At 61.3% G+C, this 26842-nt stretch overlaps 3 protein-coding genes across 4 annotated transcripts in view; 1 reads left to right on the top strand and 2 right to left on the bottom strand.

The window, feature by feature from the left end:
* The window catches only part of SS18L1 (SS18L1 subunit of BAF chromatin remodeling complex), a 34892-nt gene extending 28063 nt beyond the window's left edge, over positions 1-6829 (bottom strand). Inside the window, exon 1 of the mRNA XM_058287280.2 lies at positions 6628-6829. Coding sequence (XP_058143263.1) covers positions 6628-6696 — 69 coding nt within the window. The 5' untranslated portion in view covers positions 6697-6829. The remainder of the gene's footprint in view (positions 1-6627) is intronic.
* Positions 6830-7171: 342 nt separating this feature from the next.
* Positions 7172-12789, top strand: PSMA7 (proteasome 20S subunit alpha 7). Its single transcript, XM_004456690.5, has 7 exons — positions 7172-7361; positions 9180-9306; positions 9740-9864; positions 10518-10640; positions 11160-11279; positions 12019-12081; positions 12564-12789. Exons 1-7 carry the CDS (start codon positions 7266-7268, stop codon positions 12654-12656), a joined length of 747 nt encoding a protein of 248 aa, XP_004456747.2. The 5' UTR covers positions 7172-7265; the 3' UTR covers positions 12657-12789.
* Positions 12790-14042: 1253 nt separating this feature from the next.
* On the bottom strand, positions 14043-24966 carry LSM14B (LSM family member 14B). Of its 2 annotated transcripts, XM_058287278.2 has the most exons (10): positions 24709-24962; positions 23022-23185; positions 21881-22016; positions 21003-21119; positions 18331-18498; positions 17986-18063; positions 17548-17709; positions 17101-17251; positions 15842-16026; positions 14043-15212 (listed from the first exon to the last, which is right to left on the bottom strand). In XM_058287278.2, exons 1-9 carry the CDS (start codon positions 24833-24835, stop codon positions 15855-15857), a joined length of 1275 nt encoding a protein of 424 aa, XP_058143261.1. In that variant the 5' UTR covers positions 24836-24962; the 3' UTR covers positions 14043-15212; positions 15842-15854. The 2 variants fall into 2 exon arrangements, with proteins under 2 accessions (XP_058143261.1, XP_058143262.1); XM_058287279.2 differs by lacking the exon at positions 17986-18063 and having other exon boundaries at positions 24709-24966.
* Between the last annotated feature and the right edge of the window lie 1876 nt (positions 24967-26842).

The raw sequence follows: 26842 nt of genomic DNA, 5'->3' as shown, positions 1-26842 counted from the left end.
GGCGAGGAAGGAGCAGGAAGCTAAGGGCAGGGAGGGGGGCGACGGGGGCTCGCTGGCCGGGCTCCGGGTCCTGTGCTTGCCTGCGTGCCCACGCCTAAGGCGAGCGCAAGCTGCGCCGAGACGCCCGAGCAGACACCCGCGGGCGGCCCGACGGCGGTGGTCAGCCGTCCCCTCAGCCCATGTGTGTCCGAAAATGCCTGTCCACGTGGCAAGACCATGTCTCGGTGACAGGGGCGTGAAGGGCTCCCCCGTGCCCACCGCCTCCTGTCCGAGCGGCCTGGAGCGCAACTGCGCTTCCTTGCTGGGAAGCCGACCCCTCGCCAGGTCTCGGGGAGGCGGGCTCTCCAGGGGCCTGGGGCTGAGCTGGGGAGGCGACGTGTGGGACGCACCAAGGTCGGGGCTGAAACCCAAGTGCCAGGTGTGGCCGCGGCCTGCCCGAGGCGAGGCTGCTGGGGGCAGAGCCCAGGAGGTGGGCGCACGCCTGGGGACGCCACGAGGGGCTGTGAGCTCCCGCCTCGCAGGTGGGCCTCGCTCGGCACCAATGGGCGTGGGCAGCCACAGGAGACGGGCCGGGTCAGCGCACAGTGGGGCAGGCAGCGGGCGGCCGGGGCCGAGGACCCCCTGGCACGCGCCCACTCGGTGCCACCAGGCAGCGGTGCGTGGAGCGTGAGGAGGCCGAGGCTGGAGGCAGGCCGAGGCTGGAGGCAGGCCGGACAGCTGACCGGGAACGCGGCGGTGAAGGGCGGCTGGGCCACGTGCATAAGCATGGCCAAGCAAGGATGCCCGGGAACAGGAACCGAGTTCCAGGCCACTGGACTGTGCCCACGGCGTGAGGGTGACCTTCTCAGTCACAGCCTGGCCTGACCTCGGAGTGAGGGCAGAGCTCAGGAGGGGCTGCCAGACCGAGACTGCAAGGCACGTGAGCACTCCCGTTAGTTACCCACTGCCGCGTAACAAACATCCCAACGCTCCGTAGTTAAAAGTTCTCGGCTGGGGCTAAGCAGGGGGGCTGGCCTCGGTGGGACGCCAGGACGACGCCTTGGCCCCCCCGAGCGTGTGGCCTTAAGTCCCAGCGGCTCAGGGGCCAAGAGGGCAGCTCTGAGGCGCGGTGCCTTTCGAGCCCCTGCGGTGCCCCATTTGCTGACGTCCTGCCGGCCGACTCTGGGCAGGCCACGTCCTGCGACCACATGGCAGCAATGCCGTGACAGAAACCATTTCCACGGGGGACTCTAAAAGAACTGGGCTTGGTCAGGGGCTGGTGAGGGACGCAGGGGGCTCGGGGGACAGCAGCAGGATGGGGTCGACGAGGAGGCTGCTGAGGCCACGAGGGACCTCCTGACCGGCTGGTCAGCAGGGGCGGCCAAGCTGGGGGGCGGGGAGAGACTGTGGCTCAGAGCCCACAGGAGGGGGGCTGGGTCCAGGGGGCAGCTCTCTGGAAGGCGGCCCTGGAAGGTGGGGCGCGGGTCACCGAGCGCAAGGGCTGCCCCACAACGCCCTGGCGGTGATTTTTTCAATTAACCGAGTTTTGCTGCGCTGTGTTCAAACGGCAAAAGAGTTCGCAGGCAGTCCCTTAGGAAAGCCGCCCCTCCGCCCCCACCCTGCCCCGCCCTCTGGATCCCTCTCCCAGAGGCCTCTGCTACCAGCTTCGGCTCCTTCCAGAAGTATTTTAGCCGTGGGGCGCGCACACGTCTGCCGCCTGCTACACAGATGGAAACACCGGGTCCTCTGGGCCTGTCCCCGCCAGCACAGACGCTACCTTGTCATTCCAGCCACGGACGGACACGCGGGCACTGGGCTCCTTTGCTGCCACAAGCAGTCCCCCGTCGGCCACCCTCCGCGGAGTGGACAGAGCCGCAGGTCTCATCAGGCGCCCGCCAGCGCCCCGCATCGCGCACCCCAGGGCAGGGCCGCACGCGGCCCTCCCCACGCAGCGCCCAGGTTGCCACCAAGGGGCAACAACCACGAGGTCGGCAGGCTGGCGCTCAGCTCCACGACAGGGACCAACGGGGGCCCTTCGGACGCTCCCCCAACTACAGAATAAGGGAAATCAAAAGAAAAGCCAAACCAGAGCTGCCCGCACAGAGGGGCCCCCCAGTTCCCGGCGGTGTGTGCAAGCCCCACGCCCCATGTCCAAAGGCTCCTACACCCCAAGGCACGGTGAGGGGCTCGCACCCTCCATGCCACGGCAGGCCCTCCTCGGGCGAGACAAGGCACGGGTCCCCGCGTGAATCCCGGCTCTGGGAGGCAGGGCAGAACAACTGAGACCACACAGGAGGAGTAAGGCCACGCTGCTGTAGGAAAGACGCGTGATGTCGGGGCGGCTGGCCTCGCACAGGCAGCCACCTTTCCCTGACGTGGCCCTGGACCTGAGACGGTCTCCTGCGGCTGGGAACAGACCCCCACCTTCTTTTCAAAATGCCCCGGGCAAATTCTGCCCCTCTCCAATAAGCGGTCAGTCCAAGGGCTGACCACGAGACAGCGCAAGACCTTCCCGGGCCAGGCCGGGGCCACTGCCGGGAGGCCACAGCGGCTCCCATTCAGATGAGGACACGGAGCCACAGAAGGCTGAGCGCCACCCGTCATCAGGGGAAGAGGGCCGGGGCTGCCACTTGCGAGGTCCCAGCACCCCACCAACTCACACCCGCCTCCAACCGGGGAAGGAAAGGGCAGCAGCTCCAGCTGCCCGCCATGCACAGGAGCAGGTGAGCCGCGCTCTGCACCCACACCGATGCCTCCCCTCGGCTCTTGAGGCGCCTGCAGCGGGGGGTGGCGCCGGAGACAGTCAGGGAAGGCGGCGCCAACTCTCCCTGCCTGTCGTTCGTGGAGGACAGGAGCCCTCGTGCGGGAGCTGTGGTGCCCGGGACCACCGCTCAGCCTCCTCCGACCTGCAGCTGCGGGGTGAGGCTTTCCGGGGCATTCCAGGAGCTGCCAGGTAGGCCCTGACCCGCAGGCCGGGAGCAGGGGGCCGGAGCGCTGGGCCAGCGCCAGCGGGGGCCACCTGGCTGCGAATGGCCGGTGGGCAAGACCCTGCTGCTGCCCCACCCCTCTGCCTGCCTGTTTCACACACCGCCCCGGGGTGGCGGACAGATAGACCGGCAGGCGGCTGGGGGGCGAGGCTGGAGCCCGCCAGCCGCGGGAAGGGGGAGGGAGGCGAGGTGGGGGCCCGGCAGCCGCTGCTCGCCGTGGAGGACGCCCTTCCTGCCAGCCCCCCCCCACCCCCCGCACGGTGGCAGGTCTCTGCAGAGCTGGGGCGCACGCGCAGCTGCATGGCATTCCACGGCACAGCGAGGCCAGGGGCCGCCCGGCTGCCTCCCCCACTCTCCCGCAGCAGTTTGGGGTCCCCAGGAACAGGTGGAAGGCTATGTCGCCCCCACACCCCAAGTCTCTGGGGTGGCACCCTAGGCGCCATGCTCCCCCTCCCCCCGGAGGCCACGGCCTTGGGTTCGAGCGCTTCGGTACATCTAAAAAGGGAGGCAGCCCGGCGGTCCGAACCATTGGCAGCAGCTGGAAACAGCCCTGATTTCATATACCCCAACTGACGTCCCCACCCAAACGAGCCCACGTCCTTAAGACGGAGGTCAGCCACCCCTTCCCAGGACATACATCCCCTGGCCAAAGGGCCACCCCCTCCCCTGCGCCCCTCACCTCTCTGGGCTCTCAGCCCTGCCCTGGTTCCCGGGCGGCGGGTTCTCCTCATCGCCCCCCTGCACAGGCTGCCGAGGACAAGGGGCAAGCCACTACCGCGCGCCCGCTCAAGGAAACAGCTAAGAGGGGCGCGACAGGCAGTGACCGCGACTCAGGTTTACTCTAAGTAACGCGCATTCTCCTGTGAGCCCGGCAGAACGCGCCGCGCATGCCCGGTGAGGTCCAGGGGCCTCCCCTGGGTGCCCGAGCCCAGCCGCACGCCCACCATGGCGCCGGCCAGCAGGGACACGCGGGCTCTGAGCCGGTGGAGAGCGGCAGAGCGCGGGGGCCGGACAGCCAGGTACGGGCGCCGGCGGAGGGGTCCCGGGCAGCGCGGCGTCCTCTGTGACTTGGTGTTCTCACCAGAGTGCACCGCGTCTCACCCCCGGACTTGACCGTGCGCTCAGCCGCCACGCCCAGGGCACGCGTGGGCCCACGCCAGCTTCCCTCAAGCTTCTAGAGCCGCCCCACCCCTGCCTATGGGTATTCTTGTCTGGAATATCCCTCCCCCGCATGTGCGCCTATCCCCAAATGCTCCACTGCCAGGACCAGTGTCGGAGATTCTTTAGGGACTGACCACTGACTGCCCAGCTACCATGTCTGCCTTGAGGGACAGCAAGGAATCAATCTGTGACGCCTAAGCAATGTATCAAAACAGTTATGCTGGGGAAGCGGACCTGGCCCAGTGGTTAGGGCGTCCGTCTACCACATGGGAGGTTCGCGGTTCAAACCCCGGGCCTCCCTGACCCATGTGGAGCTGGCCCACGCGCAGTGCTGATGCGCGCAAGGAGTGCCCTGCCACGCAGGGGTGTCCCTGCATAGGGGAGCCCGACGCACAAGGAGTGCGCCCCGTAAGGAGTGCGCCCGTAAGGAGAGCCGCCCAGCGCAAAAGAAAGTGCAGCCTGCCCAGGAATGGCGCCGCACACACGGAGAGCTGATGCAGCAAGATGACGCAACAAAAAGAGATACAGATTCCTGTGCCGGTGACAACAACAGAAGGGGACAAAGAAGACACAGCAAATAGACAGAGAACAGGAGAACAGACAACGGGGGGGGGGGGGGAGAGGAGAGAAATAAAAAATAAAAAAAAGTTACTCTGGCATATGACTGACAGGGGAGCCTGGAGGGACAGCTGAGCGGGGCTTTGGAGGTTCAACAGGAGTTTGCCTGGCAGAAGTCTCCCCACAGATATGCTCTAAGGAGCAGGTGAATACCTCCTGCCCCTTTCCCGCCAAGCAGGTTCTGAGGAACGCCCGCTTCTCCCATCAGTCCTGGCATGAGCCTCCAGCACGCCATGTACACAGTACACGCCCCTGTCACAGCCCTCCCAGACCCCCTGGGTACATATACTGGCTGCCAAAATGTCAAGAGCAGGATAGAAACCGCCGGCCCCACTGCTCAGGGCCGGGGGGGGGGGGGGGGGGGGGGGCGGGGGCTGAAGACCCGCTTTCGAAGGAGGCAGGCTGCATGGTCAGCGGGTTCCCTCTTCTGATCCAACCACGTTTGGGGGTGGCAGCTCTAACACCCTCTTGCCTAGAAATTTTGGGGAGCTCTACCAGGGACTGCGATGTGAACCCTGCAGCCACAGGATTCGGTAACGACGACCACGCCCCTCGCACTCAGGGCCCTCGGGGCTGCCGCACATGCCTGAGCCGCGCTGGAGCCTCTGCCCCGACACGTTCCCCGGGCAGTGCAGCCCCGCAGCTAGGGCACCCCGGTTCTGCTCCCGGCTCCACTTTGCCTCTCCAGGCCTCGGTTTCCTCATCTACAGAATGGGACGACAGTAACTACCCCCCAAAGTTAAATGGGTTAAGATTTACGACCCTTATGACAGTTACGGGCACCAGATAAGCACCACGTGGCTAGACGAAACAAATCCACGTTTCAGCTGCTCCTCCAGCTGCTAGCCTCTTCAGCGCTGGCTGAGACTCTTCAAACACCATTAAGCACCTAACGCCAGCCAGAGCAGGGGGTGCCCTAAGCGGTGACAGGCGAAAGCCAGCTTTCATCAGGGAAGAAGGGCCCAAAACAGCAAGGTGCACCCCCCCAAAAAAGAGGCTCTGGAAGCAAGGCCGCCCGCTCCAGGTGCGCTGCCCAGAGCGGGGGTCAGAGACCAGGGGCCCCATAAAACGTGAGGAAGCACCAGTGTCAACCCTGCTTTCCTGCTGAGTTTGCCTTTTAAAAATAAATGGTGGAACATCAAGTCTCCACTTCAAAACGTCAGGTTTTTGCTGAAAATGTTCTGGTGACAGGTGTCCCCAAACGCACGTCAGTGTTTTTATCCACAGAAAACCCCACCGCCAAACTGGACGAAGGGAGAGGCTGGAGAGCGGACCTGGAAAGTTCCAGCCGGGACAGGAGGCAGGCCGGGGGGCGCCCCGAGAAGCCACCTGCCCCGGAGCGCCCGCGCGCCGGCCGCCAGGTGCACCCCGCAGGGCTGCGGGGCTGCCGGGACCGCACGGCCACGCTCGGGACCCCCGCTTGGGGCCTCCAGGTGTCGGCACCTGAAAGAGGCGGGCAGGGCGCGGCCACCCCGGGCTACCCGCTCCCCAGGCCGGCCCGCGCGCCCCGGTCCTCCGGCCCGGGTGTGCGCAGCGGCGAGTGGCCGCCGCCGCGCCTTCGCCCTCGCCCTCAGGGCCGGCACCCGGGCGAGACGAGCCCGCGGCCCCGGAGCCCCCGGCGTGCTGCGGGCAGCGCCCGCAGGGGACCCGCAGCGCCCCCGGGCCGCGCGGCCCCTGCCCCGAGGGCGAGCGCCCGCGCAAAGCTGGCGCGGGGAGGCGCACCGCGGGGGCACGGCGCGGGGCCCGGGAGCGCAGAGGTGCGGGGCGGCCACCCCGGGGCGCGCGGCCGGCGGGGCTGCGCCCCTCGCTTTGTTCCCCGCCGCCCTCCCGCGTCCGGCCCGCGTGCGCGCTCGCCAGCACCTGCGGGGCGCCCCGCGCCCACCTTCTGGATGGTCTGCTGCGTGACCTCCCCTTTGCCCCTCGGCCGGGCGGACGCGAAGGCCACGGACATGGTCGCCGGCGCGGGGATCAGCCCTCGATCCTCGGGGGTTTATTCTCCGGCTCCGCACGCGTCCAAAGGTGCTCATTCTCCGCAGTCGGGGGGGCGGGGGACGGCGGGGAGGGCGCGGGGGGCGCCGCCTCGTGGGCTCGCCCGCCCCGCCGCCGCCGCCGCGCCCCCCGGCCCGCCAGCCCGCGGCCCCCCTGCGCCAGCCTGCCCCGGGCCCGAGCCCACGGCGCACGCCCCGCGGCCGCCCCGCGCGCCGTGTCCCCGCCCCCGCCGCCGCCCCGCCGCCCCCCCCGGCCGGGCCGCGGTGGTTCGCTCCGGCCCCGTCGCGGGCACGCGCCGCACGCCACCTTACGCCAGGAGCGTAGAGCGCCGGCAGCGTAGAAGAGCGTAGAGCAGCGTGAACAGCGTACGCAGCGCGGAGCGCCCGCGGCGTAGAGCGGCGTGCGCAGCGCGGGGGCGGCGGCGCAGCGGCGTCGGGATCGCGCGGCGCGCGCCGATGAGTGTGCGCTTTTGAGGCGGCAGCGGCGGCTCCGCGTCTAGCTCCGACAGGCAGCGGCCGCGCCTCCCCGGCCATGAGCTACGACCGCGCCATCACCGTCTTCTCGCCCGACGGCCACCTCTTCCAAGTGGAGTACGCGCAGGAGGCGGTCAAGAAGGGCTCGACCGCGGTGAGGCGCGCCCGGCGGGCTGCGGGAGCCCGGGGCCGGGGCCTGCGCGAGGCCCGGGCTGCGGGCGGAAGTGGCCCTGAGGGCCGGGCGGGGGCCGGCGGGTGGGCGCCCCGCGCCTCGGCCCGCGCCGGGCCCTCTCGCCCTCGCGCTCGGGGCACGGCCGGCCAGCACGCCGCGGCGGAGGGGCCTTTCCCGCCGGCGCGGAGCTGCGGGGACGCCGGGGCGGTGGGGAGGAAGAGCGGGGCCCGGGGAGGAGGGGGCGGCCTCCGCCGGGAGGGGCCGTCCAGGACGCCGCCGACCTCGGAGGGCGCGCTCTGCCTTGGGCTGGCCCCGTGGAGGGTGCGCGTGAGCCGGGGCGGCTTTCGGACCGCGCAGGAGCCGCGCAGGGGCGGGAGGCGGGCTCCTCTGGGTCGCGCTCGCCGTGCCGCCGCCCGGCGCCCGCAAGGTGACGGCGCGACGGCCATCTTGGGCCTCACCGGGGCTGGGTGCGGGGCCCGGTGCGGGGCCCGGGAGCCCGGGGGCCGCGGCGGGGCGTGGGTGCTGGAGCTGCGGGGCCCGGAGCCAGGAGCGGCCCTTGGCCGGGCGCCGCGGGGCAGGCGGCTGGGTCTGCGGGCTCAGCGGCGACCCCCCGCCGCCACCGTCGCCCGTCTTCAGGGACTTTATCACCCTTTCAAGTTTACAGTCCTTGATGTCTTTTAGGCAGCTGTCAGCTTTCTCATTGGTCGAATTATCGGAGAGATTTTCTCACCTGGTATTGGGGAGGTTTGAGTGGGCAGGCACCAGCGCACACATTCTGTAAATTTTGAACTGTTTTCATGTCTTGAATTTTTGTTTGGAAGTTCAGTCCCCAAGTCTGTCAGGGGTCTCACTCAGCCTACAGAGCACTGGAAGAGGAGCCAACTCCATGTAATCCACAGCCTCTCTGGGAGGGCTGCTTCCCCTCACCATCACTTTGAAGATCATGTAAGAAGATGGAACCCAAAAAAACCCTTTGGAAATTCACTCGCAACCAGAGGCCACTTGAGCAGGGGGCATTTGGCAGTGTTCGGAGGTGTTTTTGGTCGTCAGGTGTCAGGAGGGGCTGCTGCTGGCATCTGGTGGGGGGAGACCAGAGATGCCACTCGTCATCCCACAGCGCCCAGGATGGCCCCCCAGTACACGGTGGTCTACCCTACAATGCCCACAGCGAGAGGCTGGGCAGCTGTCTCCGGAGTTACTCACCAAATGATTGCACGGGTTTCTGCTCCCCTTGGGACTGGGGGATTAAAGTGGCCCTCAGCGATTTTCTCTGTTCTCAATAATGGCCACCAACTCTCCCCTCTACAGAGGAAGCGGGGTGCGTTTGCCCTCCCAGGAGCAGTTGATGCCATTCAGGCCTTCCCACAGCTGTGTGCCTTGGAGTGTGGTGGCATGGGGTGGCAGAAGACCTGGCCTGAAAGTCAGGGTCTGGGGCTTAAGGACTCGTATGTACTTGACTGACTCGTGAATTTAAAATAATAGACTGGTTGTCCGGTGGTTGATTGTTCATCTACTTAGGTTGTGGTTGGCACTACCTAACAGTGTTTTAAAGGCACGGCATTGGGCACGTCAGGCTGAGGCACCTGTGCTGGTTCTGCCTGCGGAATGAGTATCTGGAGTTCCGGATGAAGGCAGCTGCAGCAGCAGACATAGGGTAGAGGGTGGCAGTACATGGGCGCACCTTTAGGGTGCTGCTGTCCCCCAGATGTTTGCATGATCCACGTTAATGTCTGCTCTTAGTACTTTACCGGTGGCAGAACCCAATGTCACTTTCTTACGTAATCTGTTGGCTTATTGAAGGTTGGCGTCCGAGGAAAAGATATTGTTGTTCTTGGTGTGGAGAAGAAGTCAGTGGCCAAACTGCAGGATGAGAGGACAGTGCGGAAGATCTGTGCTCTGGATGACAACGTCTGCATGGCCTTCGCAGGTCGGTGTCACGCTCCCAGGCTGGCTGCTGTGATGTCCCCGTACACTTAGTCACCATCTAGGGAAATCTAGCTTCTCCAAACGAAGAGAGCAGGCCGGTGCCCTGCCCTGTGCCGGTGTGATCCGAGCACTTAGCGCGGATTAACTCACTTCATCCCTCAGCAGATCTGCTTTCTGGAGGTCCCAGCTCAGGTAAACTAATTAGGGGCTCATTTGTTTTATAACCGGATTCTCTGGAGGACTCAGCTAGTGTCTAAATGTGGTCGCAGGCCCCACTTTCTCACAGCCTCTGCTGTCAGCCCCTTGGAGGACCCCAGTTCTGGCTTCGGAGTCTTTGCTGAAGGATGACTGCTGTCGACGTGTGTTGTCTGAGTCGTTCTCGACGGGAGTGGGTGGCACATGGCAAGGGCAGCCCCTCTTCTCTGTCGTGGCAGGGCTCACCGCCGACGCCAGGATAGTCATCAACAGGGCGCGGGTAGAATGCCAGAGCCACCGGCTTACGGTGGAGGACCCAGTCACCGTGGAGTATATCACCCGCTACATCGCCAGCCTGAAGCAGGTGGGTGCCCGCTGGCCTGGCTGCAGCCTCCCTGTGGTGATAAGGGCCCCACTGGGTCCTGTTCAGAACACCTGGTTGTGCTTGTTCCAGGGCATGGTCCTGTTTTCTCATTGAGCACGTAGCATTTACTGTAAGGTGACCATTTCATGTGCCATCCTGTTCTCTTTTAGTGGTATGGAGCAGTCAGGATCCATCTTTCTAGAAGGAAATGATAGTTTTTTGCCTCGCCCTTCTGGATGGCCACCAGCTAAAGCCCTTTGGGGGGGGGGGCTGACCACCACCTTCTTTGTGTGTGGTAAGATGCAGCTGGTCCCTAAAGCAAGTTTGTAGCCAGACAGCTACTCCCAGGCCGCCTCAGGTGTACACATGCTGTAGTTCTGGTCCAAGCCAGGTCTTCCTCAGAGTGTCTGCAATTGAACGTGCTGAAAGGGAGGGAGGAATGATGAACGCTGTCACCTAACGTCATTTGGGTTAAAATAACCTGAAAGTGGGCACAAGAGCGTGGAAATAGGTTCACTCTTTCACTGGGCTTTCCAGAGTAAAGCAGTTATCGGGGACATCGTGTTTCCTTTCTTCTGGCTGGTCTTGTGGGGTCTTGGTGCTGACACCAAGGGGGGGAGACGGTGGCAGTAACGGGCCTCTTTTCCCACCAGCGCTACACACAGAGCAACGGGCGCAGACCGTTTGGCATCTCTGCCCTCATTGTGGGTTTTGACTTTGACGGCACTCCCAGACTGTACCAGACGGACCCTTCTGGCACGTACCACGCCTGGAAGGTATGTCAGGGGAAAGGTGCCTCTAGGACACTTCCAGAACAAGCCTTTGGGTGCCATTTACAGACATCGCGCTCCCGTAAAGCTGGCATCAGTGACTGGGTGAGGATTTAAATTAGCCATCTTTTGGGTGTGTGTTGCACACACATCCTGATTATTCAAGATGTGTAACGATATGGGAGCAAAGAAGATGATTAAACATTGCTGGTAATGGGAGAAGTCAAAGGACAGCAGGACGTGAGAATGTACAGCCTAAGTTACATCCTCCAACCTTTTGCTGAGATATAAATGTAGTCCCATTCTCGCTACGAATCTACAAATCAGCACGAACTCTGAAAAAAGGAAGTGGTAGGGCCGGGCCTGGGGCCCCAGGCCACCTCCTCCAGGCAAGCTGTCACCTATTGCACCCTCTCTCCCCACGTGCCCAGGAGAGCGAATGAGGGGAGAGGGCAGCTGCCGGCAGGCCCACATGCTGGTGGCCGTGGCATTGGGGCAGCTCTTATCGGCCTGTTTCTATTTCAGGCCAATGCCATCGGCCGAGGCGCCAAGTCCGTGCGCGAGTTCCTGGAGAAGAACTACACCGACGAGGCCATCGAGGCGGACGACCCGGCCATCAAGCTGGTCATCAAGGCCCTCCTGGAGGTGCGTGCAGGGTCCGGCGGGGTCAGCGTCGCCACGTTGTGGGGGTGGCACTTGGGCTGGACGGCAATAAGCCCACTGCAGAGTGGACTGAAACAAAGAGGCATCGAGGGGGTGATGGCCTGCCCTGGGCCAGGCACTGTCCTAGTGCTTGTCACGACCCATGTTCCTCCCAGCCACCACACGAAGTGGGCGCCTTCATACAAATGCGACAAGTGCACCAAGAGGCGAAGTGGCTTCTGCAAGGGGCAGAAGCAGGGTATGAACCTGGGCTCTCTTCTCATAGCTGTCAAGAGAACTTTCTAGGCTTTGAGCTGCTATTAAAGTCAGAAAATGAGAAGAGCTGGGAGTAGCCCTTGGGCATCGTGAGGTTTTGGGTTTGGTCAAGACCTTGGGAGTGCTGGAGCGCAAAGCCCAAGAAGGGCCTAGAGGAGGGGTAGTTGGGAGAGCAGGCAGTTTAGAAATCAGGAGCTCAGTGGTGAGAATGGTTGCACGGGGTGGGGGGAGCTAGTGCATCAGCAGAGGATGCCTGGCGGCCTGAGCAGGGGCTGGCTGCAGACGGGGTACACACGTGTCCCAAACAAACTTGTCTGACGTAGACGAAGGCTTTGGGCGCTGGGGCTGGGGTCTGCACTGCGCTGTCCCTGGGGTGGCAGTGCTTGCTTTGGGCACACTTCCCTTCAGGTGCTCACGACTTCTGGCCTTGCGGGAGAGTTAACTTCCTCTTCTGGTCTCCTTCAAGGTGGTTCAGTCAGGTGGCAAAAACATCGAGCTTGCTGTCATGAGGCGAGATCAGCCCCTCAAGGTAATCAACCTCATGTTTGCTTCCTTGGCCCACTGGGAAAAACAGAAAAAACGTGGGCTCTTTCCCCCCTGGAGTTTTCTATGGTCAGTACAAACTCAGAAGGAAACATGGCCACTCTGCTGTGGTTTGGGAAGGAGCTGCCTTTCCACCATGTCCCACAGCCGGGTCTGAAGAACACTCCAACCTAAAGCAGGTTCTTGCATGGCCTCTTGGCACAGAGAAAAGCTGTCGGCCGTGTGCACCTTCGTGGCTGCCTTTTGAGCAGCTGCCTGGGCCTGGACTCGCACTGTAGGCTGGATCAGGCCAGCTGTGGTCTTGCTCATAGGGGAGTCTCTCTTCAGAGGCTCAGAGGCCACATTGCCGCAGTAGCTGGGGTGCAAAACCTTGGCTGGTGTCCAAGACCTCCCCTCACCGAAGGAGGGCAGCAGTGCTTTGGCACCTTGTGAGGCTCAGGTATTAACCATACTTACTTTCCCCCATAGATTTTAAATCCTGAAGAAATTGAGAAATACGTTGCTGAAATTGAAAAAGAAAAAGAAGAAAACGAAAAGAAGAAACAAAAGAAAGCATCGTGATGAATAAAATCTCCTTGCTTGGAGCAATTTTTAAATTCAAATCATGGGTGATTTTCAAAATAATGTGTAGGCATCTCCATTCCAGGTATCCAGACTGTCTCAGTATCCTGTAATAAACGTCCTTATTTTTTAATTTTTTTTTAAGAGGATGTGTGTTTTTTAGGTAAAATAACAATGGCTCCTTAGAGCCATCGATCCCTCAATTTTAGCATCTGAGTATTTCTTTAACAAAAGCTTCCTTTGCTGAGCTGCAAGACAAGCCAGGTATCTGAGCCAGGGGTTCTGTGGGGACGTGGAAGGGCCTCGAGTCCAAGCAGCTCCTGGAAGGACACAAAGCGCATGTGGGTCCTGTGTGGCTGCTGCCAGGCACCGTGGTTCTGGGACTCGACTCCCCAAGTCCTCTGCCTTATGGCTGTGCACTCCTGCCTAGCTCGAGTCCTCACGTGACGGCATCCGAGGCCCGAGGAGAACTGGAGTCCTACAAATTCAGGTTTATAGAGCACCAGCCTTGTTTGTACCTTTCAAGTTTCTGGTTTTAGTAGACGTAGTCTCCTGAATTTCTACTCTTAAGGTTTTTCTTGTTTCTGGATATCTCCCACCCTTCCTCTTCTTTTGGCTTCCATTCCAACAGCTGCTTCACAAAGTATCCTCTTGCCTGAAGAGTTTGGCAGCCTAGTAGGTTCTCGACATCAGGGTTCAAGATGGTCTTTGTCCTGGTTCTGCAACGTGGAATGAGCTTCCTGGCTCACCACTACCTAGGGAGGCCGGACAAAGAAAGGGCCTGCTATGTCCTCACGTTGCCCTTCCAGCCATACCGTTAACAATTCAAGGGCTCCACATTTTGCCCGTGTAACTTCTTTTCATCTGGTTCTCATTTATGGCACTTATTTTGTCTGCCCAAAAAGGTAAGCAAGCCAAAACAAGGCCAGGTCCAGACGCCATCAACAGCTTCTACCCACTTTAACATTTCTGCGTTGGAACCTGATTAAATCTCACAGGCATTCATCTCAGCAAGCAAGTATTTAAGATTGGTAAATTAATAATGGATAATCCCTCTAAAGTCAATCAAACAGGATGCTTAAAGACTGCCCACCTCCCTTTAGAGTTTCTGGGAAGCAGAGCCACCCAGCCAAGTTAGCAGACTCTAGCAAGCCCAGGCCTGCCTCCCCGCACTCTGCCCAGACCAGCCTGGTCAGTCCTGTTCCTTGAGCCCACCAGGTCCCACCCCCTGGCCCCACCAGCCCCAGCCTGCCCTGAGCTGTGCAGTCACCACCCCCCAGGGTGGGTCGATGGATGTTCAGAAGGCAGCCGCACCTCGGGTGCAATGCCAGAAGTGATCTGGGCAGCAAAGGAGGTGACACTATTTTAGAGCCATCAGAGAGAAGAGAGCTTTAAACATTTGCATGTTTATTTATAATTACAATTTACCCCAACAGAGCAACCCGGTGGCTCTGTTCTAATTCTTAGCCATTAAGTCCTACAAAAATAAACCCAAGCCTTTACAATAACTCAGTCAATACATAACTAAAACCTTTCTAGCTACTTAAAGGGGTTAGTTACCAAGGTGCTGATTTTCAGTAAAACGCCCTGCCAGGGACGCATGCTTACGCTAGAGGTCTGCCCCCACTTACTCATGCAACAAATTTATATACCCCACCCTCCCTCCACCCTGCCTTTAAACCGAAACACAGAACTATTTACAATAGATGGGGAGGAAATATGCTCTTGGTCAGCTGACCTTGGAAAAAGAAAACTGGCTCATTTCCAAAGGGGATGAGAAAACCCAACCATGTTCTGCCAGAGTCCAACACTGAATGATGCGGCACACCAGAGACTGGCCAGGCCAAGGCAGGAGGGCCGTGGAGCTGCCTCCAGGGGTCTCAGCCTGGGCTTGACCCCTAACCTTGACTCCTGTGGACACAGGGCTGCATGCCAGCCAAGCAGCTTGTGCTTAGGGCCCCTTCCTATGCCCAGGAGTCTCCTCCATTCTCCCCCCGACCCTTGCCAGCTCCCCTCCAGACGTCAGAGTACTCCGGTTCACTTACACAACATGATCCGCGTGAGGCCCACTTGCCTGCCTGGGCCCACCTGCCCCTCCCACCCTTGAGACACTGCCCTTGGCAGTGGGGATGCCAGGCCAGCAGCACCGAGGGCCTGCTGGGTTAGACACACTTGGCTGCCACACTGGCCAAATGAGATTTGGTTTCACTTAAAAGTCAAAGCTGTCATTAAAAAAAAAAGTCATAAAGCGAGGATCACACTTTTGATACAGAAACCTTTCTGCAAAATACTAAAACCTTAGAATTAGGCTGTGTGCAACTACAAAGGAAAAAATAGGCAAGACACCTCCAAAGAGGTTACCCATGGACACTTCCCCAAAAAATAAGTGGTTCTAACTCAGACCATGTCCAAGTTGAGTTAAGTCCAAAACATAAGTAGTATGGGAATTCTCCAAACTTAGTAAACAAAGTGACCCATTTCTCCCCACAATAAGTGCAGCATTTTCTTTGTGTCCTTCTATACACAGCTTCATGTCTGTGCTGCTTCAGGAGGAGCCTGCAAAAAAAACAAACGACGTAAGGCTGGTTTCTTCAAGGCAGTGCCTGGCGCCCACCTGAGGCCGGCACTGTGGTTCCTGGTGAGCAGCCACTCGCCCCCCCTCCCCGGTCAGGCCAGGGCTCCCCCATCACAGGCCACACAGAAAACTAGGCTTGCACGAGGCACTAGCACCAGCGAGGCTGTCCCAAGGGCACGCGTGTCCCCTGTTCAGCATGCCCCACACATACCGCTCAAACCCTTCCCTGGGACCTTGTCCGCACAGGCTGACGCAGGCAGAGCCTGGGGTGGGCTCGGGCTCTTGCTTGCTGACTCCTGTGGGTAGCAGGGACCCACCCACGAGGCACTCTCAGGGCCCCTCACCTGGCACACCCTGGAATCCCCCAAGGAGCACCAACCATACTGGGGCCTAGGGCCCTTCCCGAGATGTGGTTTTAACCGATCTAGGCTGCAAAGGCCACAGCCGTCAGTCTGGCCTGACACCTCGAGGCTCTGCTGCTTCCTGGAGGATAGTGCCAGCTGCTTGCTGGTACCTCATCTCCTCAAGTGGATGCCACCCCGGTGGTCCCGTCCTGACCCCTCCCACCAAGAGCCTGCATGTTTTCCACCCAGAAAGTTCCCTCACTCACCTGCAGTTACTCCTCACACCCTGCCAGTCCCAGCTCGGTGGGACGTTGGGTTGCGACGGGCTGTACCGTTGCCTCTGCCCCCTCGAAATCCACCCCGGAAACTACGGCCACGAAGAAATCTCCCTGACACCCCGAAGGTCTCCGTGTTGAGCTTCCTCTCTTCAGCCCACGTGGTACGCCTGGAACTAAACCACAGACAAGGGGCGTGAAATCAGGACCACCGTGGGCACTGGTTCACAGCCCGAGCCGGGCCTCTCTCAGGAGCCAAGGGAAGGACAGGTTGGCCCAGTGCCATCCCATGGGGGCCACAGCCGGCCACAGCTCAAGTCGGAGACCCCACCTCAAGCACCCCATGCCATGCTGCAAATTGAGCTCGTTTCCCACCACAGGCTGGGTGGGCTTCTCACTACGGCACTTGCTCCTGGGCCAGCTACGGCGAGCACCCGACACGTGCTACGAAGGAAGCCCCTGCTGCCTGCTGGGGGGCAGACCGCAAATCCTCCCAGATGAGGCAGGGGTTGGCTAAACAGACCAGGTCCCTGAGAAGACGCTGCTTATGCTTTTTGGGGGAGGGGGTGGTGGGGACACACCCACTCTGCTGACAGCCCCCAGTTTTCTGTCTCTTGCTTGGACCCTCTCCTCCGCGAAGTCGTCTCCGACCTCCTACTCTGTACCCGGCACTCCCGCTCGATGCTGAACAGGCAGCTCCAATTCCACACATCAGAAACCGAACTCCTCCTCTTTTGCCACAAAACCTGCTGCACGCACAGGCATCCCATGACGGGGCGACGGGGCAGCAGCTTCATCCTGCAGCCACCAGGGCTGAGCAGCTGGAGTCACTCTGGACTCCTCCCAACAAACCAGCAAATCCCGTTAGCTCTATCTGTACGGTGGACGCAGAGCCCAGCCCTTCTCTCTCCACCGCTGTCGACATACTCCAAGACACCCGGTCACTGCACTGCCTCCTGAGCGGCCGCCCAGCTTCTGCACTTCCCCACCCTCAGTCCACCTCCAGCGCACTGCCCACCCGTCAGGTTCCATCACTCCTCAGCTCCAAACCCTCAAACAGCTCCCCACAGCGCTTGGAATGCAACACACCAGCAAGCGAGACAATGACTGCCAGGACCCACCCACACCTGCCCCTACTCCAGCCTCCTAGCCCGGCCCCGCCCCCAGGCAGCAGCTGCCCTGGGGCCTGTCACGCTCAGATGCTCAGAACTGCAGAACCAGTGTTTGCAAGGAAGTCACTCCGGCCTTACCTGCTTTTGAGTTCAGAGGAAATGTTGTCAAAGAACGACTTGGATTTGTCGTAGTAGCAGTTGGGCCCCAGGAGGTCTTCCTCAGGAGGGGTCTCGTCATTTGGGGTCACCACCGCGGGGTCTTTCTCCTCCCCTTTCTCCGCTTTGTCATCTACAAGAAGCAGAGTGCATTAACAGGCAGGAGAAGCCGACCAAGCCCACTTGCCACAGGCTAAGACTCTGGTAAAAAATGTTTTGTGTAACCGGAAATTTCTTCTCACAACTTATACCCGTGGTCTGTGCCTTCTGCCGTAAGAACTGCCTCCCCCAGGCCCACCCGAAGAGATGCATCACTTCAACACTTCCCTGGCTAATGCTGCTTCCAGACTGATCACCCCGGGCAGTCTTTTTCTAAGGTGCTGTACGGATGCTTCTAGAAGAACAGTGTTTTCATGTAACAGGTCAGACCTTTAAAATTCAGTTTCTTCTTAAATTCTTTGTCCAGCTCCTCTCGGTTGAACTGAGCATTCGCACTCTCAAAATCGAAGTCTCCTTCAAACTTGATTGTGTTTTCCTTAACGTTAGCCGGGCGGTTTTGCCCCCTGGAGCGATTCCTCGTCCGCCTGTTCCCTGTGAGAAGAGAGGAGAGCAATGGCTCAAGCGGGCCTCCAACCCAAGGACACGTTTCCAAGGGTTTCCAAAGGTGTTGACTCAGTGCTAGAGACCTGGTTGTTTACAGGTGCACATCAGCGAGGACAAAAGGGGGCAGAGCATGCCAAAGCAGTGACCCGACGCAGGGGCAGGTGCCAGCACAGCTTGAAACTGTCACCCTTAAGAGGCAGACAAGAGGGACCAGAGCTCAACTGGGTCACTCATGGTCAGAGCTGGAGCGGCAACAGCTCTTACCTGGTCTCCTCCTCTGAGGCCTTCTGTTCTCGTCGTTCACCAACCCTTGACTTTGCACAGCTGCAGGCTGAGCCATATCTAAGGTGCAAAAGAAGAGATTAAGGCCAAGCTCCCGCAGAAGCCAGAAACCCAACAAGGGAAGCAAAGCACCACCAGGCCAGGCACGGTCATGCAGCGCGGCACCGAGGGGCAGAGCTGAGGAAGAGGCTGCTTCAAGAGGCCTGCCCTGCAAAAAGCACGTGGGCTTTCAGGATTTGGGGTTGTTCTGCTGTTGGAAGGAACCCCGGGAAGTAGTGTGCCACTGCAGAACATCAAGCAAACTCCAGGGAAGTAAGAGCTCAGTACCGCTGGCAGTCCTGCTGCTCGGCTGGGCCTGGCGACCGCTGAGCTGCATCCCTGTGGCAGCCTTGCCGGGTGACAGCTTTCTGGCGTTCAGGTGATCAACAGAGCCAGTCTGGACAGCCTGTTCCACCATAGGGCTCTTGCCAGCCGGTACGGGCGGAAAACCAGCTCCTGAGTTGGGGAGGGGAGGAAGGTTTAAACACAGAGAGACAAGGAGAAAGCCGTACCCTCCAGCTAGTTCTCTTCTGGCTGGCATGTCAGGCAGGAAAGGAAGGAAACTGCCCAGGGAAGTTCCACTAAAACCCAGGCAAAGCTTTGCAAGACGAGGCCGTTCCTTCTGGCACTAGCACAGGCAGAAGCTGGCTGAGCCACTTGACAGCATCAGCCAGTGTCCCGGGAGCCTCAAGCTCTGACAACCTGAGAGAGGACACCTCAAGGAGAGGCTCTACACCCTGCCCACAAAGGGGCTCCCCCAGACGGCTCAGGACGGTTTCCTAAAACCACACGAGCACTGACCCAGAGAGGGCTGACAGGCCCAAGATGCTGAACTCAGGACCTGAGAACATGTTCAGTTCTGTGGCACATTGGAGAAGAACCAGTCCAGTCTGAGATCCAAAAATTACAACACTCAGTCTCTCAAGTTAAATTCTAAAATACTTTTGTAGTTTTTGCTTCAAGTAAAAGGAAATGAAAAAGGATGAAACATTAAATGCTACACTTGAAATAAAGTCTCAGCTCGCACTCCTTTACAGAATAAGTGTTGGGAAGCGGACTTGGCCCAGTGGTTAGGGCGTCCATCTACCACATGGGAGGTCCATAGTTCAAACCCCAGGCCTCCTTGACCTGTGTGGAGCTGGCCATGAGCAGTGCTGACGTGCGCAAGGAGTGCCCTGCCACGCAGGGGTGTCCCCCGCGTAGGGGAGCCCCACGCGCAAGGAGTGCGCCCCGTAAGGAGAGCCGCCCAGCGCGAAAGAAAGGGCAGCCTGCCCAGGAGTGGCGCCGCCCACACGGAGAGCTGACACAACAAGATGACGCAACAAAAAGAAACACAGATTCCCGTGCCCCTGACAAAAACGACGATGCAGCAAATAGACAGAGAACAGACAACCGGGGTGGGGGAAAGGGGAGAGATAAAAAAAAAAAAAAAAAAAGAATAAGTGGTCACCATAAGGACCCAAAAGGTCCCCAGGCTGCGCTTGGCGATGGGACTGCGATGAAGGTGGTCCCACCCTCTAAGCACATGGAGAGGAAAGCTCAGAAGCCCAGCCTCTGCGGACGTCCCCAGGACACCAGATGAGCCTGAGGCAGGGAAAGGGACAGAAACACTGAGCATGTGCCCCCATCTCCTCCTGTTCCTCCCCCCAGCTTCTGGGCCTGTGGGTGCCGATCAGACAGGGAGGGGGGAGGGGGGAGGGGGGAGAAGGGATGCAGCAGGAAGGGCAAGCCCTGGCCCTGGGGGACGTGCATGAAGGGAGGCTCAGCAGAGGATGAAGACCCGGTACTCAATCTTGTTCTTTCCATTGCACAGAAACCCACTGCAGGCAGACGGCAGCGCCTGCAGGACAGGCTGGGAGAGGCTGCTGGAAGCGCCGAAAAGTGTTCTCTATGAGTTAACTCAGCACCTTCTCTAGCCTCTCAGCATCTTGACCTTTCTTAAGAAGTACACACAGTTTATGACTATTTCCTGTTCCTACTATAATTGGCTGGAAAACAATCGTGGACTCATCTGCTTTTCAGAAAACCAAACCAGTTTTTAAAAATCCCCAACCTATCTCATCCTATGAGCAGCTGCTAGGAAGATCCTAGGGCACCGTTCAAGTGGAGGAAAATGTTACTACTTGTAAAAATCAGACTTGCTGGTGTCAACACCAGATCCAGAAAACAACACCTGCCCAATGACAGACTGACAGTAATTGGGTGCGTAATGAAAGCCCGAGTACCAATCCTGGACTAAGACCACGCAATGGTGGCGGCTCTGGCTTATGGCAAAGCATGTGGTACTACACATAAAGAATTGTCAAGGTGAATTTCAGAACTTCAGATAAAGTGAAAAGAATGCTGGGTAGGTAAAGGAGCCCCTCCACGTGCTTCTACCCAGGCAGAGGCAGGGTATGTACCTCCAGTAGCTCATGCCCATCAGGCCACCCCTTGCTGGCCTGGTCCAAGAGCACCAGCCAGGCACTCAATTTTTAAAGGGGCTTCATTTTATAAAGACACCTGAAGCCCCCAATTATGAACGCCCTGGACTGGTGACCTATGGCTCACAGAGGTCAAAGACAATTCAGGAAGGTTTCACTGCTTAGGGAAGTTCCACTGCAGATTAAACAACAGCCCTCAACCCAGACAGAGGCCAGCAAGCTGCAGCCTGCTTCGCACCAGCCGAAACCCCAGGGAAACAGCTTTTAGTGAACAGTGAGGTTTCCCACGTGTGACAGTTGTGGCACAGGTCAAACAGGTCCAAGTAAGCGCTGGAGCCAGGGCGCGTGCGGAAGTGCTGCACTGGTCCTTGATACTTTACACCCTCCTCCAATTCTGTGGTAGTTCATGGAGCAGCCTGCTGGATCGACGGGCTTGGGAAAGTATCTGCTATAGCTACTATCACTCTGCCCAGGTTTACCCCCTCACTCTTAGAATGGTTTGCAGAACAGCATGCAGTTCTCCCAGACTGCTGTTACCCTTGGAAGTGAGCGGATGTGGCTCGGAGGACATGTCAAGCTCTGAAACGGGTTGTGGAGATGGAGAAGAACTAGGGCTGGAAGCAGCGGCTGAGGCTGGAGGGCTTACCAACTTCTCTAAAAGAAGATAGAGAAAAGAGCAAAAACAGGATACAGTGAGTAATGACATAATTATAGCTAACAAGCTTGGAAAAAGCCAAGCAACCTCCCATAAGCCACTCACTGCTCCCGTGAGCATGTTTTAGAAACACGAGTCAGGTCGAGAAGGGCACCTGGCACCCTCAGAGCCACAGTCAAGCCAAACTGGAGGTTTAGCAGCAAGTGACCCAAGGCTCACTTCAGGCTCAGTCACGTGCGCCCTGCCTCTGGCTGTCTCCCTGCTAGACTCAGAAGCAAGGGTGGGCTGACTGGCTGCCAAGTCAACGTCCTGAATTCATCTGCGAAAGTGTGTCCAAGTCAAGGACGAGGCAGAATGTCACTCTACACGGGTAGAACAGGATCTTATCCTGCGAGTATCCAGCCTGAGGTGAAACTTAATTTTTGAGCAAGTCATTTACAGCAGGATAAAGGATATAAGAGGGTGTTAAACTTCGATATTTCTGGGCATACAGATGTGCAAACGGTCAGGACGCATCTGTAATTATGCATACCAGTCATCCATCAAGGCTGGTGTAAAAGGACTTCTGCCCAGACCAGGCTGACATCTCAAAGGAACGTGGACTGGATTCACCTGCTCCTAAACTCAGACCGCTGCCTGCTACTCTGAATGGTCTAACTAGCTGACGTTTCACCAGGAAGTACTGAGTTTGCTACAACGCAGCCTACAACGGCAGGGTGTGTGCTCCACTCCCAGCGCTACCGGCACGGCGGCTACTCACCGAGGCCCAGGGAAGCGGCGTACTGCTGGCTCAGCAGCGAGCTGGCCGCCAGCTGGCTGTAGGGCGGCATCCCTCGGAAGGGGCTGTAAGGCACGTGTGGCTGGAAGGATGATGCCGAGGCAGAGCCCAGGGAAGACTGAACAATGAGACACATGTCAGAGCAACGCAGAGAGACCGCTTAGGCATGAGAGCCTCTACTGTGCACTCCGAAGGCGATTCAATGGCCTTGGACGTGAGCTGCCAGCAGGGTTGAAGCAGACTCAAGCTGCCTTCTCCACACCATTTCTTTCCCAGTTCCACCTGTCTAGGTCGCGCTAACAAGAATTTCCCTTAGGTCAATTAAAACCTTGCAAAGGCTCACTCCCCCGCCCAGCCACAGGAAGAGTCCAAGCTCCACAGCAGGATTAAAATGCACCCCCCATCCACGATTCCCCCAAGCGCACAGACCCGTAACCACATGGGTGGGGAACTAGCTGCAGTTCCCCAAGAGGCCCCCTCCTCTCCTCCTCGGCCTTCAGGAGCACGGCTGCTGCAGCAGCGCGGACCCTCCCTCCCTCCCTCCCTCACCTGGCGGCTGCCTTGGCTCAGCTGCCTCCCTCCAGCCTTGCAGAAGTCTGGCCCAGGTGCTCACCACAGTCCCAGCGCCCTCCTGACGCCCCACCTTCCGGGGTGTGTGCTCAGCCTGGAAGCCTCACACAGAACGAACCCCAAAGGAGCCAATGAATGTTTAAGTGAACAAATGAAAAAACTGTGAGCCTGGGCCCCCTGGTAATCCTGAGCAAGGGACGGCCACAGACCTGCAGAGCGAGTGTCCCGGGGAACTTGGAGTCAGACACCTGGGGCAAGCCCTGGGACCCTGCTGGCGCCTCCATGACACGGCACCACTCCATCCGATTTTAGCTTCACCCCATAAAAAATGAAGGACGCTGTTCCCTAAGTACCACTCCCCGCCAGACGGACACTGTGGGCCTCAGGCTCCTTCACGAGGCGCCCTGCGACACAGCACACGCCGCCTGCCTGCCCCCGGACACCGGCAGCCTGGTAAAAGCCCAGCCGCGAGTCGGCCACGGGGCCAGGCGGGGAGGCGCGCTCGCGGCGGAGCGGGCGGGGTGGGCGCGCTGCCCGCGCGGGGCACACTTACCTGGACAATGGCGGGATCCTGAGGAAGCGTGTGCTGCGCTTTCGGAGGCTCACACACAGTTATGTCTTTGATGTCACTCCCCCGGAAAATGATGTACTCGTAGATTTCCTCCCTGGGGGGGGCGGGCCTCTCCGTGGGCCGGTCTTCAGTGCCAAAGGACCTCACTTCGAGCGGAGAGAGGGACGCGCTCAGCCGCGGCCTGAGCCCACCGCGTCCAATCAGCCCAGCGTCGAGGGCTCTCCAGCCTCCCGCAAAACGGCAGGCCGGGGGGCGGCGGAAGACTCCAGGCCCAGCCGCCAGCACAAGACCCCAGCCGGGGACCTCCAGAGGCCCTGGGTCGGAGACCCAGGGGCACCCTCACCGTCCTCAGGTGCCACGCGCCCGGGGCAGGGCTCTCAGTGGAGCAAGGTCTGCTGGGCAAAGGCTCCCTGCTCGCGACTGAGCTGGCAGAGGACACGGCCCAGCAGCTGGTTTTTGCCCAAAACCTCGCCACACCACGTCCCTGGGGAGCCCCTTTTCTCCAGAAGAGAAGCTGGTAAGTTGAGACGGGTGCTCGCTCCCCCACCCTCAGCCAGCCCGGGAAGAGCCGCTACACAAACAGCGGCAGAAGGGGGGCCGCAACACCAGTCTCGGGGGCCGCAAGAAATCCCAAACCTGAGGTTCTCCCTTGGGTATTATTACCCCCAAAGGGCCAGGCTCACCTCTCCTCTGTAGGCTCTCTGGAGCAGAGCTGAGTACCACAAAAGCCTCTGTGTAATGTGAGCACAGCTGCTCAGTTAGAGAAACTTCTGTGCCTCGGTTTCTCTAACTGGGGTCTCCTGTGAAGTGTGTGCACCCTGCAGGCCTGGGCTCCCTCCCACCTAAGAACTGCTCAGGACTCGTCTTGACCCCCCAAGCTTCCCTGGCAGGCCTCAGGAGCCCCGCACCTGCTGAGAACTCCTCGGAGGGCGGGGGAAGTACCCAGCCCGTGCCCTCCGGGCCGCCTCCTGCCTCCGCCCCTCTCACCCCCGCTCTGGATTTTCCTACAGTGACAAGAGAGCGGCCTTCCCCAGTCTCCCAGCAGCTTCCGTGCGGGCATCAGAGCCCGGGGTGAGTCACAGAAGGGGAGCCCTCCGCCTGAGCGCCCGGACTACGGTGGGAAAACGGCGGAGGCTCGCGGCGGGGGCTGCCGAGCGACGCTCCGTCTCGGCAGGAGGCTCCGCGAAGCCCTGCTCTGGGCTCTGGCGCGACGTCCCCGCGGCTTAATGGGTTCCAGCAGGGCTGGGGGGTTCGTGCTTTCTCACCCCTCGGCCTCCCGGGGAGACCCCGGGGACACGGTGCGGCCCCTCCCCGCGGGGCCCCGGGTTCTCGGCGCCAGTGGCCCCTCCAGGCCGCGGAGGGGAAGGCCGGGCTCGGGGCGCAGCCCCACGGCCACTCCAGGCAGCCGCCCACAGGCAGCCCCGCCCAGGCCCGCCGAGGCCGCCCCGCGCCCCGCGCACAATAACGCCGCGGGCGGAGCGCGGGCCGGGCCTTTGTGCCGCCGCCGAGCGCGCCCGCCGGGCAGGGCCGGCCCCGGGCTCCCTCGCGGGCCCTGGCCCGGAGCGCCCGGCAGGCGAGCGCCGCGGGGGCCGGGCGGGGGGCGCGGGGGGCGGGGCGCGGGCCGCGGGCGCCGCGGGGCGGTTGGGGGGCGGCCGCCGCGGGGCGGTACCTTTGGCGAGCGCCACGGTGGAGTTGTCGGTGTCGATGGTGTAGAGGATGCCCTCGTAGCGGATCTGCGCCTTGGAAATGAGGCTGATCTTGCTGCCCAGATACGGGGTGCCCGAGGAGCCGCTCATGGCGGCGGCCCGGCGCGCCGCCCGCTGCTCCTGCCGGCGCTCGCGCGCCGCTCCGGCCCTCAGCCCCGCCGCCGCGGCGCCTCCTCACCGCCGCCGAGGGGCCTGCGCCGCGGACCGGGCGAGCGAAGGCGGGGCGCGCGCGGCCGAGGGCTCGGAGCGGAGCGCGGGGGAGGAGGGGCCGCCGCAGCCTCATCCGGGGCCTCGCGCCGCGACGCTCCGCCCCCGCACGCTCACCTCCCATTGGCTCCCCGCGCCGTCCCCCAACCTCTTTAAATATGGCCGCGGCGCCGGCCTGGGGGCTGGCCTGCCCTCTGCGCCTGCGCTCCTCGGCGCCCGCGGCCCGGGGCGGGCCTTGCGAGGCTCTCCGCCCCTCACCTGCGCCTGCTCCCGGCGGTCCCTGCGCCAGGAGGGGAGCACGAGACTGAGCGGGCGGGGCGGCGCGCGCATGCGCGGACGGGCGGGCGACCGCGCAGCAGTCGGCGCCGCGTCCTCGCCTCGGTTTCCCTCTCTCCAGAAGCGGGGCCCGAAGGCCGCCGAGCCGTGCGCTCCTCCCCGAGGGGCGGGGAGGCGGCCACTCCGGAGGCCCCGGGTTTCCCGGGGCGCGGTGCCGGGGTCCCCTGGCTCCCCAGGGGCGAAAGCGGAGAAAGGCCGCCCGGCGCGGGGGCGCCTGTGCGCTCCGAGAGGAGACGGAGCAGCCCCCGCTCCCGGGCGCTCCCGGCGCGTCAGCCCCTGCATGGAAGGGGCCGGGCACCTGCTCTTCCGCCCGCCCGCCTCCTGGAACCCGCGGCGCCCTCGGCCTTCAGCCCCGCGGCCCCGCCTCCGCCCGCCTCGTCCCCCCTGCCGGGCGCTGAGCGCAGGTCGAGGCTGCGGAGGGTGCTGGTTTCCTCGGCTCTCCCTCCCTCTCGGCCAGACGCCCGGTCCTGAAAATGATTCAGTGGGTGGCGACCAGCGTTGTAGAAAAAGGCAGCAGGGGGACACGGGAACGGACCGCGTGCCACGGAGTGACAGTAGGTGGTGTCGAGTTCACTTCTCTTAGGTGGATCTCTGAGGATGTGTGGGTCAGGATGAAAACGCCTTAATGTGGGTGCCAGACAAGAGGGTGATAGCTGCTGCTCGGCACAACTTACCTGCCAGGTGAGGGAGGTGCTGTGGCCCTCCCGTGTTCAGAGGAGGAGACCCCCAGCACAGGAGAGTCGGGCCGGGTCAGTGGCAGGCCTGGGTCAGGGCGCACGGGCCGGGGCCGCGCGCCGTCCTGGCAGAACCCCCCACCGTCCCGCAGGAGAGGAGGTGGGAAGCCTTCAGCGGTGGACCTGTGCCTTCCAGGACTGCTCCTGGGCTCCTGGACAGCCGTGCTGAGCTGTCGCAGATCTAGCCCCGCCCCCGGAAGGGGCACCCCGAGATCGGCAGTGAGAGCTGGACCCCCGTGTCTGCCTCTGGGCGGCAGGGCCTCTCCCACGCGGAGGCAGTGGAGGTGCACATGTCTGGAGAAGGTGCGGGCAGGGGCCTCCTGAGAACCTGCGCACCGCCTGGGAGACCCCCTGTGCGGCCAGCGTCGACCCCCAGCCTCTGTGTCTGCGTGGGGATGCACCCTTAGGCAAGCTGGAGCCGAGGCTGCCTTGGAGAGGGGAGCTGGGTCCTGGGCTGCAGAGCCAGGGGTAGGGTGCAGCTCCCGGACACCCCTGCGTGGGGCCAGTTCCCGGGTGTGCAGACGCGTGGTTCCCTGAGGACATTCCCCCCACCCGGCCGCAGGTGCCCAGGCAGGGCAGGGACCTAAATATAGACGCGGTGCGCAGGCCCGGGAATGCGTCCCCGCCCCTCCCCCTCCGTGTCCTGCCCCACATAGAGGGCACTTGGGAGACATCCGAGAAGGGGAGCAGGCCTCGTGCCTCTAGCCTCAGCCGCAGGCTCTGTCTGTGTGGTTTGTCTGCACACCTGCGCCCTAAACAGCTCTCCCGTGCAGGCACGGGGCCGGAAAGCCCACCCCCCGATGGGCAGCGAGCCTCTCCC

The sequence above is a fragment of the Dasypus novemcinctus genome, chromosome 24 (genome assembly GCF_030445035.2).
Source record: "Dasypus novemcinctus isolate mDasNov1 chromosome 24, mDasNov1.1.hap2, whole genome shotgun sequence".
Lineage (NCBI taxonomy): Eukaryota > Metazoa > Chordata > Mammalia > Cingulata > Dasypodidae > Dasypus > Dasypus novemcinctus.
Note: the sequence above shows the minus strand (reverse complement) of the source record. Positions and strands in the feature narration are given on the sequence as shown.

Coding starts and splice junctions, on each gene's coding strand:
- PSMA7 (XM_004456690.5), top strand. CDS start 7,266: ATGAGCTACGACCGCGCCATCACCGTCTTCTCGCCCGACGGCCACCTC. Junction 7,362..9,179: donor TCAAGAAGGGCTCGACCGCG/GTGAGGCGCGCC, acceptor GGCTTATTGAAG/GTTGGCGTCCGAGGAAAAGA. Junction 12,082..12,563: donor GGCGAGATCAGCCCCTCAAG/GTAATCAACCTC, acceptor TTTCCCCCATAG/ATTTTAAATCCTGAAGAAAT.
- LSM14B (XM_058287278.2), bottom strand. CDS start 24,835: ATGAGCGGCTCCTCGGGCACCCCGTATCTGGGCAGCAAGATCAGCCTC. Junction 21,120..21,880: donor CGCCGCTTCCCTGGGCCTCG/GTGAGTAGCCGC, acceptor ATCTTCTTTTAG/AGAAGTTGGTAAGCCCTCCA. Junction 18,499..21,002: donor ACATCCGCTCACTTCCAAGG/GTAACAGCAGTC, acceptor TCCCCAACTCAG/GAGCTGGTTTTCCGCCCGTA.